The sequence below is a fragment of the Podarcis vaucheri genome, assembly GCF_965113315.1.
Source record: "Podarcis vaucheri genome assembly, chromosome: 15".
Lineage (NCBI taxonomy): Eukaryota > Metazoa > Chordata > Lepidosauria > Squamata > Lacertidae > Podarcis > Podarcis vaucheri.
The window spans coordinates 7,336,792-7,356,180 of NC_138753.1; the positions used below are offsets into that span (position 1 = coordinate 7,336,792).

The 19,389-nt window shown below is 47.5% G+C and overlaps 1 protein-coding gene across 6 annotated transcripts in view; it reads right to left on the reverse strand.

The window, feature by feature from the left end:
- ACACA (acetyl-CoA carboxylase alpha) overlaps positions 1-19,389 on the reverse strand; it is a 194,265-nt gene that overhangs the window by 51,505 nt on the left and 123,371 nt on the right. For all 6 annotated transcript variants that reach the window (XM_082200776.1, XM_082200774.1, XM_082200775.1 and 3 more), the window contains 4 exons: positions 17,192-17,461; positions 16,227-16,324; positions 15,713-15,833; positions 14,380-14,490 (listed from right to left, as the gene is read on the reverse strand). In XM_082200776.1, coding sequence (XP_082056902.1) covers positions 14,380-14,490; positions 15,713-15,833; positions 16,227-16,324; positions 17,192-17,461 — 600 coding nt within the window. The remainder of the gene's footprint in view (positions 1-14,379; positions 14,491-15,712; positions 15,834-16,226; positions 16,325-17,191; positions 17,462-19,389) is intronic.

A 19,389-nucleotide genomic window follows, 5' to 3' on the forward strand; every position in this document is an offset into this window, starting at 1 on the left:
TGAAATTAACAATAAAACCACAGCAACAACTTTACTACACAGTTACAAACCTGTAAAAACAAATTAAAACACCAAAGCCATACAATTTCCAACATACACCGAGCAAAACATATAGAACTTACATAAATTTAAGACAAAAACAAACCAATACACAATTAAATTAGCAAGATTGCTCTATAGGGTTTTGCAGCAGAAAAGAGAAATCTAACAGCTGTTTATTATTAGTTTTTAATGAGTCCCTTCATTTTTAATTTTCTTCATTTTTTTTAAGCTTCCTCTCTTTTGAAAATTAAATACAACTCCTGGGCATTCCATGGAGTTCTTGGGCACATCCCCACTCACATATATGTTGAATCTGACAGACAAATTGAGATCTCTGTTCCTGAGCAGTTTGATGACACATTTCCCACCAGATCTTGACCACCACTCAGGGCGCTTCCAGGTTGCCTCTGTTTTTGAGTGAGATTCAGTCACATACCACAGCAAATTCAGGTTACGCAATTAAAGTTTATTAGGAGCTCCTGCACAACAAATCCGCTTCTGAGAAAGGTCAGACTTTTTCCAGTAAGGAAAGGGATTTGGGGGTGGGAGGGAACACACCAGAAAGTGTGGGGTGGCACTTCCATTGATGCAACTCCGAAACGTAGGATGCAGCCTTAATAATGAGCCCTACCACAGGTCCCATCTTGCTCAGTACTGTTCATGCTAACAGGCGGCAGCTCTCCAGGGTTTCACTAAACACTAAACACTGTCTATCTAGCTACAAGCAAATTAGCATGGATGCTCATTAAACAGCCTGCATCTTCTGATGTAAAGGTAAAGGGACCCCTGACCATTAGGTCCAGTTGTGGATGACTCTGGGGTTGCGGCGCTCATCTCACTTTACTGGCCAAGGGAGCCAGCGTACAGCTTCCGGGTCATGTGGCCAGGCATGACTAAGCCGCTTCTGGCGAACCAGAGCAGCGCATGGAAACGCCGTTTACCTTCCTGCCGGAGCGGTACCTATTTATCTACTTGCACTTTGATGTGCTTTCGAACTGCTAGGTTGGCAGGAGCTGGGACCAAGCAATGGGAGCTTACCCCATAGTTGAGATTCAAACCACCGACCTTCTGATCAGCAAGCCCTAGGCTCTGTGGTTTAAATCAGCGCCACCCACGCTGATCTACTTGCAAGCAAATCAGGATGAACGCCCAACAAACAGGTTGTCTGGAAGCACCCCCAGGATCAAGAACTGGCTCCTATCTAGTTCTCCCATTCCAAGCACCTATCCACCCCCTTCCCACCCACCACAGTGGATCGTGCACCCCCCACCCCCGAAAACAGACTGCAGCCTTTGCATTTCTAATCGAGGAACTTTGGGAGCTGCTCCTGCACTTTTTAATTTACGAGTGTTCAGTGGGGGACCTTTCCTGACTTGGGAACATATTGGCTCGGTCTAATGCTTGGAGATTATTAAAGCCAGCGCTATACCCCCGCTATCAGCTCTGCAGATCTTTTATTTAGAAGATATGGAGGCACTAAACGCAGAAAGAGTTCCCCGTCACCTCCACATTAAAACCCCAAGCGCCTGGTAAATGGAATTATATAGCTGTCATCTCCTTTCCCCAAAGTTTTAAGAGTACAATGGACTCATTTCCCCCCCCCTCCTCCCCACCCTCACTCTCTCTCTCCCCGTACTCCATCCCTGGCTCCAGAATGGAGAGCTCTACTTTGTATTGATTTAAAGTCGCGGAAATAAATAAAACTGCTTCGCCACCGCGGTTCACAAGAAATTCATGGTACACTATTGCATGATATATTTGAAGAGCTGTTCGCAAACTCTCTTTTTCCCTCTGGTGAGTGATTTGGGGGTGGGGGCTGGGGGCTGGAGGGGGGAGGCACTGTGAAAAACCTGCCAGTTACTGTAGATGCCCGCAGACTGCAAATCTGCAGGAAAGCCATGCGAATGAAGCCTCCTCTTTAGGTTGAGTCCTGGTCAGTCCATATCTCACTTTATCCCAGAAGAAACCTTGTCACAATTCCCTTTCTTAGCCATTCTAATTAATTGCTTTTTAAAATTCATATCTTGAGACATATTATTTATTAGTAATAGCACCAGTATTTATAATGATCACATACAGTGGTACCTCGGGTTAATTCGTTCCGGAGGTCCGTTCTTAACCTGAAACTGTTCTTAACCTGAAGCACCACTTTAGCTAATGGGGCCTCCCCCTGCCGCTGCACCGCTGGAGCACGATTTCTGTTCTCATCCTGAAGCAAAGTTCTTAACCGAAGGTACTATTTCTGGGTTAGCGGAGTCTGTAACCTGAAGCATCTATAACCTGAAGCATATGTAACCTGAGGTACCACTGTATTAGGAATAGTAGTAGCAGCAGCAGAAATACCTATAATCTATAATCACATTTCTATACACCAAGGGTAAAAAGGGCCAATATTTCAAAGCAGCTAAAGGCAGAATACTTATTTATTATAATAATATAAAACTACCTATACCCCACACTTTAAAAACCACTCAGAGCATCATACAACAATTTTAAAAAACACCACACAGAGAGACACACACCTCCTCCCTCCCTCCCTCCCATTTATTTATTTATTTCATAGAATCATAGAATTGGAAGGGACCCTGAGGGTCATCTAGTCCAGCCCCCTGCAATGCAGGAATTTCAACCACAGCATCCATGACAGGTGGCCATCCAGCCTCTGCTTAAACACCTCTAAGGAAGGAGAGACCACCACCTCCCGAGGGAAACCATTTCACTGTTGAACAGTTCTTCCTGATGTTTAATCGGAATCTCCTTTCTTGCAACTTGAAGCTATTGGTTCGAGTCCTACCCTCCAGAGCAGAAGAAAACAAGCCTGTTCCCTCTTCCATGTGACAGCCCTTCAGATATTTGAAGATGGCTATCATATCTCCTCTCAGTCTGCTCTTTTCCAGGCTAAACATGCCCAGCTCCTTCAACCGTTCCTCATAAGGCTTGGCTTCCAGTCCCTTGATCATCTTGGTTGCCCTCCTCTGCACACCTTGTCAACATCCTTCTTAAACTGTGGAATTGGACACAGTATTCCAGGTGTGGTCTGACCAAGGCAGAATAGAGTGGTCCTATCGCTTCCCTTGATTGGGACACTAGACTTCTGTTGATGCAGCCTAGAATAGTGTTAGCTTTTTTTTGACTGCTGCATCACACTGTTGACTCACGTGGTCCAAGGATATTCTACTGCCTCTTCCTCTGTTCCTGGAGCATCCTATGCCCTTCCTCCAGCCCCTGTCTCTGACTGCTCAGACTCTGCCCATTGCAAGAGGCACAAAACCCCATAAATCGCTCTTCCCTTCCTTTGGATCAGCCTCTGGCTTCACTGCCTTTGCCACACGCTCCTCACAGCCCTGCCAGTCCCTGACATGCTCTTACTACTGAGCATGCTCCAGCCACGACCTTTCCTTGATGCTGGGAGCAAAAAGCACGAGGCCTACTCTCACAGGCTAATACAGGGGTCAGCAAACTTTTTCAGCAGGGGGCCAGTCCACTGTCCCTCAGACCTTGTTGGGGGGCTGGACTATATTTTGAAGAAGAAAAAAGAACCAATTCCTATGCCCCACAAATAACCCAGAGATGCTTTTTAAATAAAAGCACACATTTTACTCATTTTACACACTGATTCCTGGACTGTCTGTGGGCCAGATTTAGAAGGCGATTGGGCCGGATCCAGCGACTGGGCTGGATCCTACCCATGCCTACCACCTCCCTTTGTCACACAAGGCTTTTAAAAAATGATTGCGCAAACCAGTGGGAGAGATCCGTTGCCTTTTTACCAGAAAAATGGCAAGAGGGCTGTTTCAGCAGGCAATGCATGGAGAGCATTGCCAAAGCTGCCATTCGCTCTCCGTGTACAAACGGATTGCAGCTGGCACCTCCAGACGTTGACGGACCATATGGCTCGACACAGATAGAAGCGATCCTTAGTTATGTGAAATTGGGGGGGGGGGTTGAGCGGAGAGAGAACACCACCCCAGCGGAGATCTCTTTGACCCCATTTCCCTAAAGAGACATAAAAGGAGGATTAGTAATGCCAGCATCTGGCATGTAAATTGCCTCTCTTAACCGAGACTGGTATGCAGAAATAAAACTGCTCAAATCAAGGCTGAGGGAGGAAGAGACTGCCGAAAAGTTTCCAGACCAATAGGTTGCCTCCTCTGTACAGAATCACGAGGGCAAGGAGACGGCTGGGCATTCTGGCCAATCCCTCCACCCAGGGAGGGGCACCTCAGCTGTGGCACAGCCCACCAGCCTCTAGCCAAGGACACTAGAATTAGCCCATCTCTGGGCAGCTTTGGCCAGGTCTCTGCGATGCTTCATAAGAACATAAGAAGAGCCTGCTGGGTCAGGCCAATGTCCCATCTAGTCCAGCTTCCTGTTCTCACAGTGGCCAACCTGATGCCTGTGGAAAAACCAACAAGCAGGATTTGAGCTCAAGAGCACTCTCCCCTCCTGTGGTATCCAGGAACTGGTATTCAGAAGCACTGGTACTTCCAATTATGGTGGCAAAGCATAGCCGTTGTGGCTAGTAGCCACTGGCTGCCGTCTCCTCCATGAATCTGTCCAATCCTCTTTCAAAGCCACCCAGGTTGGTGGCCCCCAATGGCTTGCAATGGTGCAGAGTCCAGGCAAGAGGATAAGGGATTACCGTATTTTTCGCTCTATAAGACGCACCAGACCACAAGACGCACCAAGTATTTGGAGGAGGAAAACAAGAAAAAATATATTCTGAATCTCAGAAGCCAAAACAGCAAGAGGGATCACTGCGCAGCGAAAGCAGCGATCCCTCTTGCTGTTCTGGCTTCTGGGATAGCTGTGCAGCCTGCATTCGCTCCATAAGACGCACACACATTTCCCCATACTTTTTAGGAGGGGAAAAGTGAGTCCTATAGAGCAAAAAATACGGTATTTCCCTCCTCTTCAAGAAGGCGGCAGCGGAGGCAGAAACAGCACAGAGCTACAGCACAGGTGAGGAAACTTTTTCGTCCTGAGAGCCAGATTTCCTCATGGACAGCCTTCCAGGGGCCACAGATCAGTGGCAGGTGGAGCCAAAGGTAGGTGAGGGTGTGGCGAGAAAGAGAAGAGGACAGAGCAGCAGATAGGCTTCTGAAGATGCAGCAGGCCACAGTCCAGACCCGCAAAAGCCAGCTGTTTCTACACAAACCACCCTTCTCTGCAACTTCCCGCCATGCAAGCAAGCGGCTTTATTATAAATAAATAATAAATAAAAAAAATATTTATAGCCCGCCCTCCCCAGCCAGGGCCAGGCTCAGGGTGGCTAACACCAAATGCAGATTACAATAAAACGGAATAGAAAAAAAGAAAAAACTGTTAATTAAAATATGGCTTAAAATACAGCTTAAAATGCAGCCTCATTCTAGTAGTAGCCCATAAATCAAGACCATAAAGGGAGGAAACATCAGATATTCACCCAAGCCAGCCAGCTATCCATGCTGGTCCTACATGGGCCAGCAAAAAAAAATAAAAGCCAAGGGAAAAATTATTTACTAAATCCCATATAAGGGGTCCGACTGAGTCTAAGCCAAAGGCCAGGCGGAATAGCTCCGTCTTGCAGGCCCTGTGGAAAGATGTCAAATCCCGCAAGCATTCAAGGACACAGAGTATGGAAGGAGAGGGACAAAGTAAGAGTCTTGAGGGTCAGCTAGAGAAGCCTAGGGCCTTCCTTTGTCATCACTCCCTGAGCATCTCTCAGAGGGCTGCTCTTGGAGTCAGTGAGCCTCACATCAGAGGAGGCAGTCCGTAAGATAGCCTTTGCTGGAAGCACAGCAGTGGTCCATTCAGACAACAACTTTATGGGTCAGTTCTGTTCCTTGATCTCGCTGACAGCAGACTCAGATTGGCTGAAGGCTCTATTTCAGGGTTTTCTAAACTTGTAGCTGTTTTTGAGCTACAATTCGCATCATCCGCTGGTCCTGCTAGCTAGGGATGATGGGAGTTGTAGTCCAAAAACAGCTGGAGACCCACGTTTGGGAAACCCTGCTCGATTTAGTTGCGAGCTGGCTGCCAGTGATGAAGATGGTTGAAGGAGTTGGGATGGGAAAGTAGTTCTGAAGAAACGCCTGTTTATTTCTCCTCATAACATGTACCCTTTTGTGAAGTTTACAAAACGGCAAACTATTATAAGCTTCTTTTCTCTTGGAACTCTGTTTTATTCCAGTCACTCTGCTAATAGCTTTTGCCGGCCTAGCACCCTCCAGATGTTCTGGACTAAAACTGGACTAAAACTCCCATCAGCTCCAGGCCATCTGGGTGCTTTTCAATCATAGAATTGTAGATTGGGAAGGGACCCCAAGGGTCATCTAGCCCAACCCCCTTGAAATGCAGGAATCTCAATTAAAGCATCTGAGACAGATGGCCACCCAACCTCTGCTTAAAAGCCTCCAATGAAGGAGAGCCAAGCTCAGCCGCCCGCCACATTTTTACGTTACCCAAAATGTCCTATCTTGACCCACAGATCTATGATGTGGCACCAGCCCTGCCGTTAGCCTACCCAGTGTGACCCAAGCATCCGGACTCAACCTCTTGCAAGAGGCAAAGAGAACCGGATAACCTTGGGAAGCTTCGACACAAGGCCTGGGCGGGGAGAGGGGGTTTGAGAGAGAGACTACGTTGGTCCTGGTGGAGTGTCAGTTTCCTTTTGACATTCCTGTGCCCCTTTCCTTTCCAATTAGCATTCTCCGAGGCACTGCGTCCCACTCGCTTCCCTTCTAATACTCATGCCATGCCACTCCAGGAAAGATTCATATCGCACAATAATAATTACAATGCTCCTTTGAATGGGAGGGATGGGACTTGCTGCTCTGGCTTTAATGCCATCGCTCTCTGCACCCCGCCGCCCCCGTGATTACTTTGATCTCGTCTGCCAGGAGACGAGACATCGGGAGCAGATCCTGCAACCCACTTGACGCGAGCCTTGGCACAAACCACCGGTGCAAAGCCAGAACTACCATATTTTTCGCTCTATAACACGCACCCGACCATAACACGCACGTAGTTTTTAGAGGAAGAAAATCCATAGGCATGCCACCCGTAGCATTTCCTCCATAACACGCACAGACATTTCCCCTTACTTTCTAGGAGGAAAAAAGTGAGTGTTATGGTGCAAAAAATACGGTAAATCATGGAGGGGCCTTGCAGAATAGTCAGAGAGACTTTGCAGGGGTATTCCAAACACAGAAGGCAGCAATGTGCCAAATTCCTCAGAAAACCCTTTAAAGGCCTGAAGGACTTAGGCCCCAAATATCTGAAAGGCTGTCTCCTTCCCCACAGAGTCTTTCAGATCAGCAGAGGGGAGGCCCTCCTGGTAATTTCATCTTCCTTAACCTGTGGCAGCCCACAAGATGTGGGCTGGCGCCTTTTTTGTCATGTAATGAAGGCACACAGCTTTCCTTTCCCCTTTGACACCTGAGATATATATATGTTTTAGGACCCACCATATTCTTTTGACTTAAATTTGTTTTAAAGGACTTTAAAGTTGTGTTTGGGGGATTGCTGCAACCTGCCCTTGGACCTCATGGTGAATGGTGGTCCATAAATTGAATAATTAATAAGGAAGGGAATAATTTTTAAAAGCCTGTTCTTACGTTCCAACGATCTGAGCCGTGTTGGCAAAACAACTTTCGTAAAATGGGTATTCTGCAAGTTTTTGGTGGAGGGATTTAAAGCTGTATTTCGTTCTTTAGCAAGATCTTTTATTTGCTTAATAAAAAAAAATGCATGGGCAGTTTACATAAAACCGTATCAAATATTCATTTAAAAAAGGAATAAAAGCAGACTTTAAAAACAGTGGATATAATCATCAAATATAGATAAAACCAACATATTCTTTTTTTAAAAAAAATGAATGTGCATAATAAAATTAAACGTCAGGGAAGGCTTGCTTAAACAAAAAAAGTTTTTAACAGGCATCAAAAACAGTACAGCGAAAGCGCTTACTCAGTATCAAGGGGCGGGGAGTTCCAGTGAACAGGTGCTTGCCACACTAAAAAGGCTGATTTCTCGTGAGTTCAGAACAAACATTATGTGGCATTTACGTTTCAAAAATTAACCAGCAGAGATTACTTGCTTCTTTGCATTCTACCTCCAGCAAAAATGGAACCAAGTGAAACCTGCACGCTTGTGAATTCCAGCAGCACGACAGAAAGGTGCCAGATCTCACTCTGACCAGCATTGTGTTAAACCAAATGATGTGTGCTATGTGTTATGTCTAAATTGGGAGGGTTGCAAGGGAGATTTGGTCAGAAACTTGCTAGGGGGGGTGGGTTTAAATTTTTTAAAAATAGGAAAAGCCTCTGCCTCAGCAAAAGTTTCCATTAAAATTTTAGACAAACGATCTCCGCCTCCTTCTCCCCCTCCTTCTCTTGCCCGTTCTCACTGCCTGTCCCCCCCCCTGCCGCCCCCCACTTCCCACATTCTGCCTGGGGGCGCCATGCTATTTCTATGCAAATAACAACCTCGTGGTTTAGATCTTATTATATCCACCGGAGCTGCAGTGACGCGACCCGAGACTTGTGCGAGAGAGGTAGGCAGAGGAGAGAGAGGGGGAGAGAGACAAGATAGAGTGGATGTTCAGCGAAGTGTGAAAAAATATTGTCAGGAGTGAGCAGCAAGAACACACACACACACACACACACAAACTATTGCTGGGATAACGTGTTTATTTCAGAGCCTCTCCTTCTCTCTCTCTCTCTCTCTCCTCATGTGCACACCGTCATCTTTTAAAATTCATTGGGCATCAGGCGATCATGCGCCATCCATCTGCCATCACTGTTCCATTTGCATTTCATGCCTCCTGGCTTTTGATGTGCTGATACTTTGATGCAGTTGGGAGACAAGCATTATCATTATTTCAATTTTCAGCCGGGAGGGGCTGGGTGGGAGAGAGAGGGATGAGGGTCAACAGGCTTGATGCGGTGCACCCACAGAGACAACACACACACACAGAGGAAGAGATGCTCGTGAGACACAGACAGGCCTGGTTAGACTCCTCCACGAGCCCTACGGATGCTCAATGGGAAAGACAAAGGGTGGGGTGGAGGTTACGAGTTACGCTGTCCAGGGATCCCAATATTAACTGGCTTGGCAACCTTTATATGAGGGCTAGGGAAACCGGTCTCCCTCCAGGTGTTGCTGGACTACAACTCCCATCATCCCTAGCTGTGCTGATGGGAGATCCACACCATCCATTTAGAGCGCATTCAGTGTACATTTGAAAAGCACATTGCTTCCCACTCAAAACCCTGGGATGAGTAGTTTGTTAGGAGTGCTAAGGATTATAGCTCTGTGAAGGGGAACTACAGTTCGGGGTGGGGGGGGTCATGCACGTTGAATGTGCTTTAAATGTATAGTGTGGATCCGCCGTCCCAAGTCCAACAAGACCTGTAGGTTCTCTACCTAGTTAATAGGAATGAATGAAACAGCAAGGCATGCCTAAAAGGGACGGATTGTGTGCCATTTTGCTGTCCTATTTAGATCTTTGTGCTTCTTCCAAGTCCACTGTTCTCTCCTTCTTCCAGCTCACATTAACTCCGTATCTCCTGTCCTTCAATTTCCACCCCCAATCTTACTCTTCAACTTGGAAATTCAAAATCTAGAAATTTGGAGCACAGAAGATTATCACGTAAAACTGTGATCCTGCCTTGCCAGTGTGGCACAGTGGTTAGAGTGTGGCGCCAGGACCTGGGAGACCAGGGTTCAAATCCCTGCTCAGTCATGAAACTCACTGGAAGGGAGCCATGTTTGCCACCATCTTGTGCTGTTATTCTTGGAGAACAGGTGGAATATAAATGTAAAAATAATCTCCTATATATTTCGGAAAGTGGTCCAGTCTACTTGTTCTCTGTGTGTCCGGATGCCCCTCAAGATATCATCACCAAATTCAACAGGATTTCTGAGGTGTGGGTGGCAGTCTTTGTCAATGTTGGACACTGGTCACCATTCTGATTCAAGATGGTGGACTGAAACATGACTTTGGTGTAACTTTGCCCACTTTTTGGCGTAGGTTCAGATGCCTCTCCAGATATCACTGCCAAACTTGGTGCAAGGGTGCCCAAAGTGGGGCAGCAGACTTCATCCCAATTTGGACACAGGCGCCATTTTGAACCATTTTGAATAAAAATGGCGGACCAAAACGTCACTTTGGTGTGACTTTGGATTCTAAAAAAACCTGGGCAACACCAGACACTCCCCACTAAACAAATGAATGTGTAATCAGAGGAGGCCTCTTGGCCTTGCCTGATTCTGTGTTAGGACTCTATTGAGTTGAGATGCTCCAAAGATGGAGAGTCCAACGACATTCAGAGGGCCCTCACTGGTGCAAATGGGAAACTCCCTAGTTCAGGTGATCCCAGCTGCATCTTTCCCTGCCCCATACCTGATGTATGATGTCAGGTGTTGGGCAGGAGGGCATAGTTTGGGGGAAATGACCTCTGGGGTCAAATTAGATCCACAGGCCAAAGGTTCCCCACCAATGAAATGCAGCAAGGGAGACTGAAAAAAAGAGGATTTGCTATAACACACACACACACACACACACAAGTACAGATTAGGGAACTTCCACCCAACATTAAAAAATAAGAAGAAGATGATGGTATGTGGAAAACCAGCAAGCCAATATTTTAAGATTGGAAAAATGAGAAATTGAGAGAAACTAACAGATTTGCCTGTCCCTCACTGTTACTTGGTGAGGGAGGCCCTCTTTACTCTTCTGCCTAAGGCAGCAAAATGTTTTGAGACTGTGCCCTGGATAACCATAGCCATTTTTTTCACCACCCCACTTCAACTTCCCGTGTCTCTGACACCATCTCTGTGGCTGCATTATGGGGCTATTTATTTTCTTTGCATTACCAAGGACGGCTTATAACAATTCAAAATTGCAATCATATGTAATGAAACGTACATTGATACATGGAGGAGAGAGACTATTGTGGTGAGGGAGGACCACCTCAGATTATGGTCATCCATGGGGAGGGGGGTGTTGAACCATGATCCCTAGATTCCTAGCCTTCATTAAACAACAACAACAACAAAAACAACTTCCCAGCATTTGCAGAACCTATGAAGCAAAATGTACAGACATAATTCTTCTTCTTGTTTTTTACTGAAAAACTACCCTGCAGCCCCTTTCAGTATTCCACTTGTCCCCTGGAAAATAGCCTATGGATGCCCATGTCCCGACTCTCTTGAGATCTTCCCTGGGTCTGCTGCCCAAGGTCCTTTAACTGGTGCTGCTAAGGCTCACACCTGGGTCCTGACACATGCAACTGGCCCGATGCCAAGCAATGCTCTCCAACACCCCACCCCAATTACCTAAGCGGCAAGCATGCTTGCTTGTGTGAGCGTAAGACTGTGCTGATGTTCCAAAAGCCACAATTTTTCCAGTGCTCAGGTTAGCCGTTTGCAAGAGGGCTGAAGAACAGGCCTCCCAATGCACCTCGGACACCACGACAGCAATGGCAGCACCTGCCCGCCTGCATGCCACCACTAGGCTGCAAATCTCCGGGATTAGATTGCTGCCCAAAGGGGGGGGGGGATAAAAAAGTGACATCTCTTCCTCGATCCCCCCTGCCACCACCGCTTTCTCTTTCTCTCCCTCCCTCCCTCTGTCCGTAACTCAAGGGCAAATTGTTTCTCTCTTCTGCACACAAGAAGCAACCTCTCAAGCATAAATCTCAAACAGCTGCTGCCTGGGTGGTGCGGGTGATTTAAGAGCCTCGGCCTTTGACTCCTGCTTCCAACCCTGTTTAAAATCTAAAGTGGGATGGGTTTGGGGTTGGGGCAATTTGGTCCCCAGAGGACAATTCATTCAGGTGAACACAGCAGGCAGGCCTCGAAAAAGCTGGCCCCTCTCCCCCCCCCCCAATCTCCTCTGCTCTTTTGCTTCTTAGGGAAGGGGAGTTATGCTGGAGAAAGAGTAACTGCAGAGCCAGCAGGGAAAGGCACACAGGCCTAAATTAATGGAAGCATGGCTTGGGGTTGCACAACGGCGACATTCACTTGCTAGCTTTGCTCCCATCACTCCTTTACTTTAGAGCCAGGCTGGGGGACTTCAGGCTTCAAGGGACAGAAGGGGGTGGGGGGCAAAAACTAGCCTCCTGCACAAAGGTAAAACTGACATGTGTCACTCTGCCCACTCTTGCCTCTGGCTCCACCCACCACTAGCATGTGGCCCCTGGAAAGTTGTCTGGAAGGGAATGTGGCCCCCAGGATGAAAAAATGTACCCCGCCCTTACTATAGGGTGGGAAACATTACTGAATTTTGTCTGAGTCAGGGCAGCATAGGAGCCAACTCTTAGGGGCCGAGGCTCCTTTGCCCCCCCATAAAATATTTGAGGGGGTGCCTCCCCAGTTGATGGGCATTGCCGTTCAAGTGGTGTATGTCTTGTGATGGATGATGCAAGGCAGGGCTTACCTGCCCCCCCCAAAATATTTTATGCACCCCTGCAGGGCAGTATACAGGGTTTTGAGTCCACCTATTTTATCTTCCCAACCTACTCAGCAAGACAAGAAAGACTGAGAGAAGAGTTACTTCATGGCTGAGCATGGATTTGTGTTTCATATTCTACTCTGATGCTCTAACTTGTATTTCCCCAAGCTGGTGTCCTCCAAGTTCCATCTTCCCTGGCCAGGTTGGCTGGGGCTGACGGGAGTTGTAGTCAAAAACATCTGGAGGTTGGGGAAGCCTGCCCTAACCGCAACGCCACCTTGCCAGTTATGGTAAAATGAAACCACAGCATTAACAAGCATCTACATAGTGCTTTTCCCAAATGCTAAAGTGCTTTATGCTAAACACAATGCTCAGTAATCCTTACAAATCTACCCTGTGAGATTAGCATTGTTCTCCCCATTTTGGAAGCAAGAAAATTGTCTGTCTAGCTGAAAGCTTCCTAGTGATTTCATGGCAGAGGTAAGGTTTTACTCCGGAATTCCTTGGCGTGTAGCTCACTTTCATCATCATTTTTTGGGAGGGGTTTCAAAAATGTTGATGAAAAGTAGGAGAGACACAGATTTCGTGAGTCAACGTGCTAAAATGTATCCTGCTCTAAACTAGACTGGCTTGCCAAAAACTAGCCAGGATGTTGCTGCCGTGCAAAGGAGGTCAGGCGTGCAGCATTTACTCAGGTGATACTGCCACCTTTGGCAGCAAAGTAAACAGGCCGGTGTGAGTTTAATTCTTCAGGTGCCTGCTTCCATAGGAGGTCTGGAGAGTGGGGAAAAAGAGAGAACTGGCCTTTTCACTGGTGGCTCCCCATTTGTGCCATGCTCTCCCCAGTGATACTTGCCTGGAGCGATTACTCTATATCTTCAGGTACCAGGCAAGAACCTTCCTTTTAAACCAAGCCTTTAGCTTTTAACTATCTATGACCTTTTACAGTAGGTGGGATGTTTTAATGCCCCGCTCCCCCAGTTTTAATGTATGTATGTTAAGGGGGTTTTGTAAGTTGCTTTTTCTGTAAGTCGCTTTGAGTTGCAACGGCAAAAAAGTCACCAATAAATTTAATAAATAATAAGAGTAATTCCTCCAGTGCATGCTAACTGGGAGGAGTGGGAAAGTCCCACACAGTTGCCTCTGACCCCTAAAGCCAAGGGGTCATCAACACAGTGCCCATGGGCACCAGCATCCCCCATGGTGCCCATAAAAGGTCTCAGTAAATACACCCTCAAAAATCCACAAAGCACAACAGCCTATTTGCTCTTCCAGATCAGTTCCTGTTTGCTCTGGCACAGACTCTCCCACAGCAGCCATCATGTAGCTGGAGCCTGTGGGACTTTGCCAAGCTTCCAGATGTGCCCACTAGCAACCCCCTGCCTTAAGCGTAAATCCCCAAAGTGTCTTAATTAGTATTCTTACAAAATACCCTGGATATGAGTGCAGGATTTAAAGTGGGTTCAGCAACATGCCCGCAACAGACAATCCTGGAAACGAAACTTTGCTTTTGTTTTGTCAAAACAGCGCTAAAACTTACTGACTCTTTAAAACATTTTTTTTTGCTGCTTTATGATAATCATTCTGCATATATAAGACAAAAAAACCCTGCTTGATTCAACCAACGGGAGGCCTCATCCCATTCAGGGAATGCCCTTCATGGTCAATAGCTAAACAACCCCATTGCTCCCAAGTGGCCTTCAGTGGGCCAAGCCAGACAAGGATCTCCGCTGCAAAGTGGTGGCCTTCGCTACCCGGCAAACTCAGCCAGGCCCTCGAGGCCAAATAAAACAAAGGAGCTATCCAATAAGAGTCCAAAGTACACCAAGCTATGACAAATGACCCCACCGGCGAAATGTAAGCTCGTATTTGCAAACGAAAGCAAAAGAGAGACTTACTTTGTTGAGAGCTCCAGCTCCGGTTAGGATGAGATGTGAATTTTCCACTTGGATTGTTCTCTGCCCCAACCGGACAAGGTAAGCCCCGATTCCAATTGCCCGACACGTCACCTGAAGACAGAAATTTGTACCTGTTTCAGTTCCACAGGGCTAGACTGTGTCTCTCCACGAGCACTGCTCTTTGTCTGGGTTCTGCCAGTAGCACCCTCTGTAGCTGAGCAATCCTGCTGCACCGGGTGCGATCGGATCATTCAGTTACTCCCAGTGCAGACCAAAAGCAAACCTGTCGATTCACAGAGGAAGGAGGCTGCCCACTGGGTCTCTGTGTGAGCTATTCATTGCCCCCTTCCTCCAAGAGTGGGCAATTCTGCTGCATCTCTGCATCAGGAAAACTGAGACTGAAAATGACATCCCCATCTATACCTCTGCTGTTAAAGCCATGTGTTTCTGACAGGACTTTTTGGGAAGGGAGTGGAGGACTACAAATCAGTAGAGCAACTCTGTGGATTTGAAACCCTGTAATCAAGGATGAGCAGAGGACCGGTGGGTGGAGGTGGGTCAACTACAGCTTCTCACAAGGTGCTAGGCTAGCCCGTCCACTCTACCCCAGTGCAAAACAGACACACAGTTTTGCACCTCAGCCACTTTCTCCCAAAACTGAGTTACAGGCTCTGTTTAACCCAGTTACCACCAGCCACTGCAAGTGGCCCCGTGTAATTCTCCCATTATCTACTTCCGTAGCTCATTCCCCTAGCAGAGGGCCAGGCCTGCAGGTAAATGTTAAAGAGCAGTTGAGGTGTGTTTTAAAGGATGGGCATTGCTCAGTCTCTGTTGCTTTTTCCACTGGGGTGCCTTAGATTGGGTGGGAGTGAGCCATAAGAATGTAAGAAGGGATCTGCTGGATCAATCAAGCCAGTAGCCCTGCTAGTCCATTGTCCTGTTCTCACCAAGCAGACGCCTCCTCTGGAAAGCCTGCAAGCAGGACTCACAGGCAACAGTGCTCTCCCCACTTGTGATCCCAGCAACTCATACTCAAGAGGAGGGAATTACTCAGAGGTACTTAGAGAGTGGAGGAGCGAATTCAACAGCTTACTTTGCACCCTGTGAAGAAGCACTCGTTTTTTGTCTGTCCTGAATCTTCCAACATTTAAGCTTCTAGTTCTAGTAACTATAAGAAATGGAGTCATTTGAGCAGTGCCAACGTTAAATGACCCTAGAAAACTAAATGACTGGCCCAGAAGCAGCCCAGCCTATCCACAATCTCTCTACATCACTGCAGGCCTTTTTTGCCATCCCCAAAACACACCGACAAACACACAGAACTGTGGATTACCAGGCTGATAGTGATAATATCTTCATACGCCAGTGATGATTCTCCAGCGATCATGCCAGATCCCCGCAAGTTCTCAGTTCCAAGTCCTTCTTCCTTCCCAATAATATCTGTAATTTTATACCTGATAGGGCAAACCCCAAAGAGAGGGAGGGAGGGAGGGAAAGAAAGAAAGAAAGAAAGAAGGAAAGAAAGAAAGATCACACCTTTATAAAATGTCAGGGCTCTTGGAGACAAACACTTCCCAGAGGAATACCCAGTATCTCGAAACCCTAGAAGCTGCTACCAGTCAGTGTAGACAATACTGGGCTAGATTTACCAACACACTGGGCAGCTTCCTACGTTCATTGAACTTGGGAAATCCTCTTTTTCTCACAGTGTAAAAATAACATCCTCCCAAGCTTGTCAACGATATGGCATGAAAAATGTGGTATGATAAAATGAAGATGTAACGCAAAACAGATTAAAATAAAACCCAGCATCCATGCTTTAGGAAATAATGAATGCACACAGTTACCTAGATTCTCCTTCGTCCTCCACATGCTCACAATGCACTGAGTTCAAAGCACTGACTCTCTTATAATCCTGGGGAGTTAGGTAGAGATACTTGAATCCCTGTTTGGGTGGGCAGAAGAGAGAAAAAGAAAGCAAATGAAAACCCCATCAGGGAAGTTCCTTCGTTCTCACACCAAAACCAAATTAGTCCAAAACAACAAAAGAGCACAACGTTTTGCAAAGTAAATATGTAAATATAAAAGTAGCAGGATACATATTTGTACGTGTTAGGTGATAGTGTCCTTTATCAAAGTTGTCCCTTCATACCCAAAACCCTGCTCCCCCTTTTTCCTAACACTGCCCCAACTTCCATTTTATCCTCACTGTAAGCCTGTAGGCAGGGGTGCAGTTGGGGAATTTTGTTAACAATGATTTTATGGGGTGCAGGGGCTCCTCTTGAGAAGGCAACATGTTCTGCTTCAAAATGTGGTTAGCCAGCCCTACTGCAGTTTGCAGCCCCCTCCTGCTCTTTCTGCTGAGTGAGGCCCTTGGCTTGAATCACAGAACTGTAGAATGGGAAGGGACCCCAAGGGTCATCTAGTCGAACCCCATGCAACACAGGAGAAATATGCAGTTGACCCATATGGGGGGACCAAACCTATGATCTTGGCGTTTTTCAGCACCACGCTCTAGTCACCTGGACTAACTGCCAAACTTCTGCTCTGAAGTCCTACCTTGTCGGTAACGTTGCCTTCTGTGGAAGGTTAAGGCTACCACTGCTTTTGACCCAAGGTCACCCAGTGACCAGGTTGGGGATTTAAACCTTGGTCTGAATCCGAATCTGCTTCTCTAACCACTACACCACGCTAGCTTCCTCGGTGAATCAGACACAACTTTCAAAAGCTGCACTCTTTAATTCAAACCTCTTTTCCTCCCACGTAATGGGAGGCGCTACACACACAGTTCTGGCATGGCCAGAGCCCTTACTTTGTACGGGTCGGCAGGGTCTTCCCAGGCAACGTGGAACATGTGGCGGATCTCCTCCGCCAATCCGATCCTGGCCCCGCTGTTGGCTGCCACGTAGATCCGGGGGATGCCCAGCTGCCGTGCCAGTTCCGATGCCCGAAGGAAGAGTAGGTCTTCTTGGGGCCCAAAGGACCCGATCCGGTAGGTGATGTCATTGCTAATGACGATGATGTCCCTCCCATCTGGATACTCGGGGCTTTTGAGAGTCATTCGCCAGGCCACCATGCCAATCTGCAATCGAGAGAAGCTATTAGTATTTTTAAAAAAAATCTTCATCACCATCATGACTTATCATGAACATAGGAAGCTGCCTTATCCAAAGTCCACCTAGCTCAGCACCGCAGCAACTCTTGAGGCTTTCAGGCAGGTAGTCTCTTCCAGCCTTACCTGGAGATGCTGGTGATTCAACCTGGGTCCTCCTGCATGCTCTACTGCTGAACTGTGACACTTTGTGAGCCATCGGTATATTTCTACCCTGCCTTGCAACACTCCCATTTTATTCTCAGAAGAGCCCTGTGCAAAGCCAGGCTTCTGGGACAAAGTCACCCAGACAAGTTCAATCTTTATTACAGTCAAATACCAGACAAGAGAAATAACAATAACAACACATATAACTACATCAGCAACCAAGGGGCAGAAGCAATACACAAAACCCAAAATTCCATACATATGTTAGTTATTTACATTGAAAGTAACACCCTAGCAGCTGAAGTCTGTGATACCCAGGCAGTGTCTTTCTTGGCCATGTGGGTATTTGAACCTGGGATTTTCCAGTCCTGGACTGAACCACGACCTTACACCCCTTCTTCCCCCAGGAAAGACCAGCCTGCTTAAGAGGCGATCTTCTCCTAATGAGGCTTATTCCCAGGAAAGTGGGCAGAGCGTTGCAACCTTAAGTTCTAATCCAAAGCACACTTAAGTCAAGAGTCAGTCCAATGGAACTGGGTAGGAACAAAGGAAATGTCCTCATGCTGTGCCACACCATTGGGTCCATCTAGTTCAGTATGGTCTACATGGGTTGGAAGGGGGTTCAGAATGAAGGCATTCTTGGCCCAACCTGTCCGTGCCAGGGATTGAACCTGCCTGCAGAGAAGACACTCTTCCACAAAGCTACGGTCCTTCCACAAGTGGACGTTTTTAGGATTGCTCTTCTGGGGGGTGGGGGTAGGTGGTTCCCAGTGAGGTCGCAGTTTGAAAGAACACTGCTTCTAGAGGAAGTTGCCACATCACACCCAGACTATGCTTAGATTAGGTGTGGGTTGCATTTTTCAGGCTAAGGGCCACATTCCACCACAGGCAACCTCCTGGGGGCCGCATGCCAGTGCTGGGTGGAGCCAGATGGAAAAGTGGGCGGAGCAACAGACATGGCTCTTGTGTGTGTGCACAGCAGACGACCCTGCACCAATGGAAAAGGCAGAAGCTTTTACGTGCACACGTTTCTCTACCCAGGCAGGCATGATCACAGCCTGCTGGCACTTTCCAGCCAGGAAACGGCACTTGAGCGGGACGTGGAACAGAGCCTGTGGGTAGCAGGCATGGACACGGAAAGGCGTATGGCCTGGGAGGAGTCCCGAAGGACAGGAAAGAGAAACCTGGAGGACCGCATTCGGCTCCTGGGCCTGCCTTAGCTGTTATACAGATGAATGGAAGAAGAAGCGGAGGAGCAGGAGAGTTAGGGCTGGCCTCTCTGGAGGAGGCCCCAGTCCAGTCCGTAGCAAGCTTCCATTCCGGCTGCAAATATAAGGCACAGTTGCACACGGCTGTTTATTGAGGATTCTGCGACCCCACAGCGTCCATGCGGGGCGGCAACCTCATCAAAATGCTGTCCCGTGTCATTTAATCCAGATGTGATGTTTTGGTCTGGGGGGGGCGGGGACGGAATCCAGTAAATAAATAAATAAAATGCATAAATGGTAAATATGGATTAAACGGGGATGGGGTAATGGGGCAGGAACACAGGGCGGCATTCTGACGAGGGCAATGTTGTGTGAATGTTGCAAAAAGCTTGCGCACACCGGCAGCGCCGAGTCCACAATGGAAGTGCCACGTGGAAGTGCCCCTGGGGAGGGGAAAAGGATGCCTGCGTTTCCTCGGATCGGCTCTTGGTCTCTGCCTCCGAAGCGGGAGGGAGGGGAGACAGAGGGGGAGCATTTCTTTCT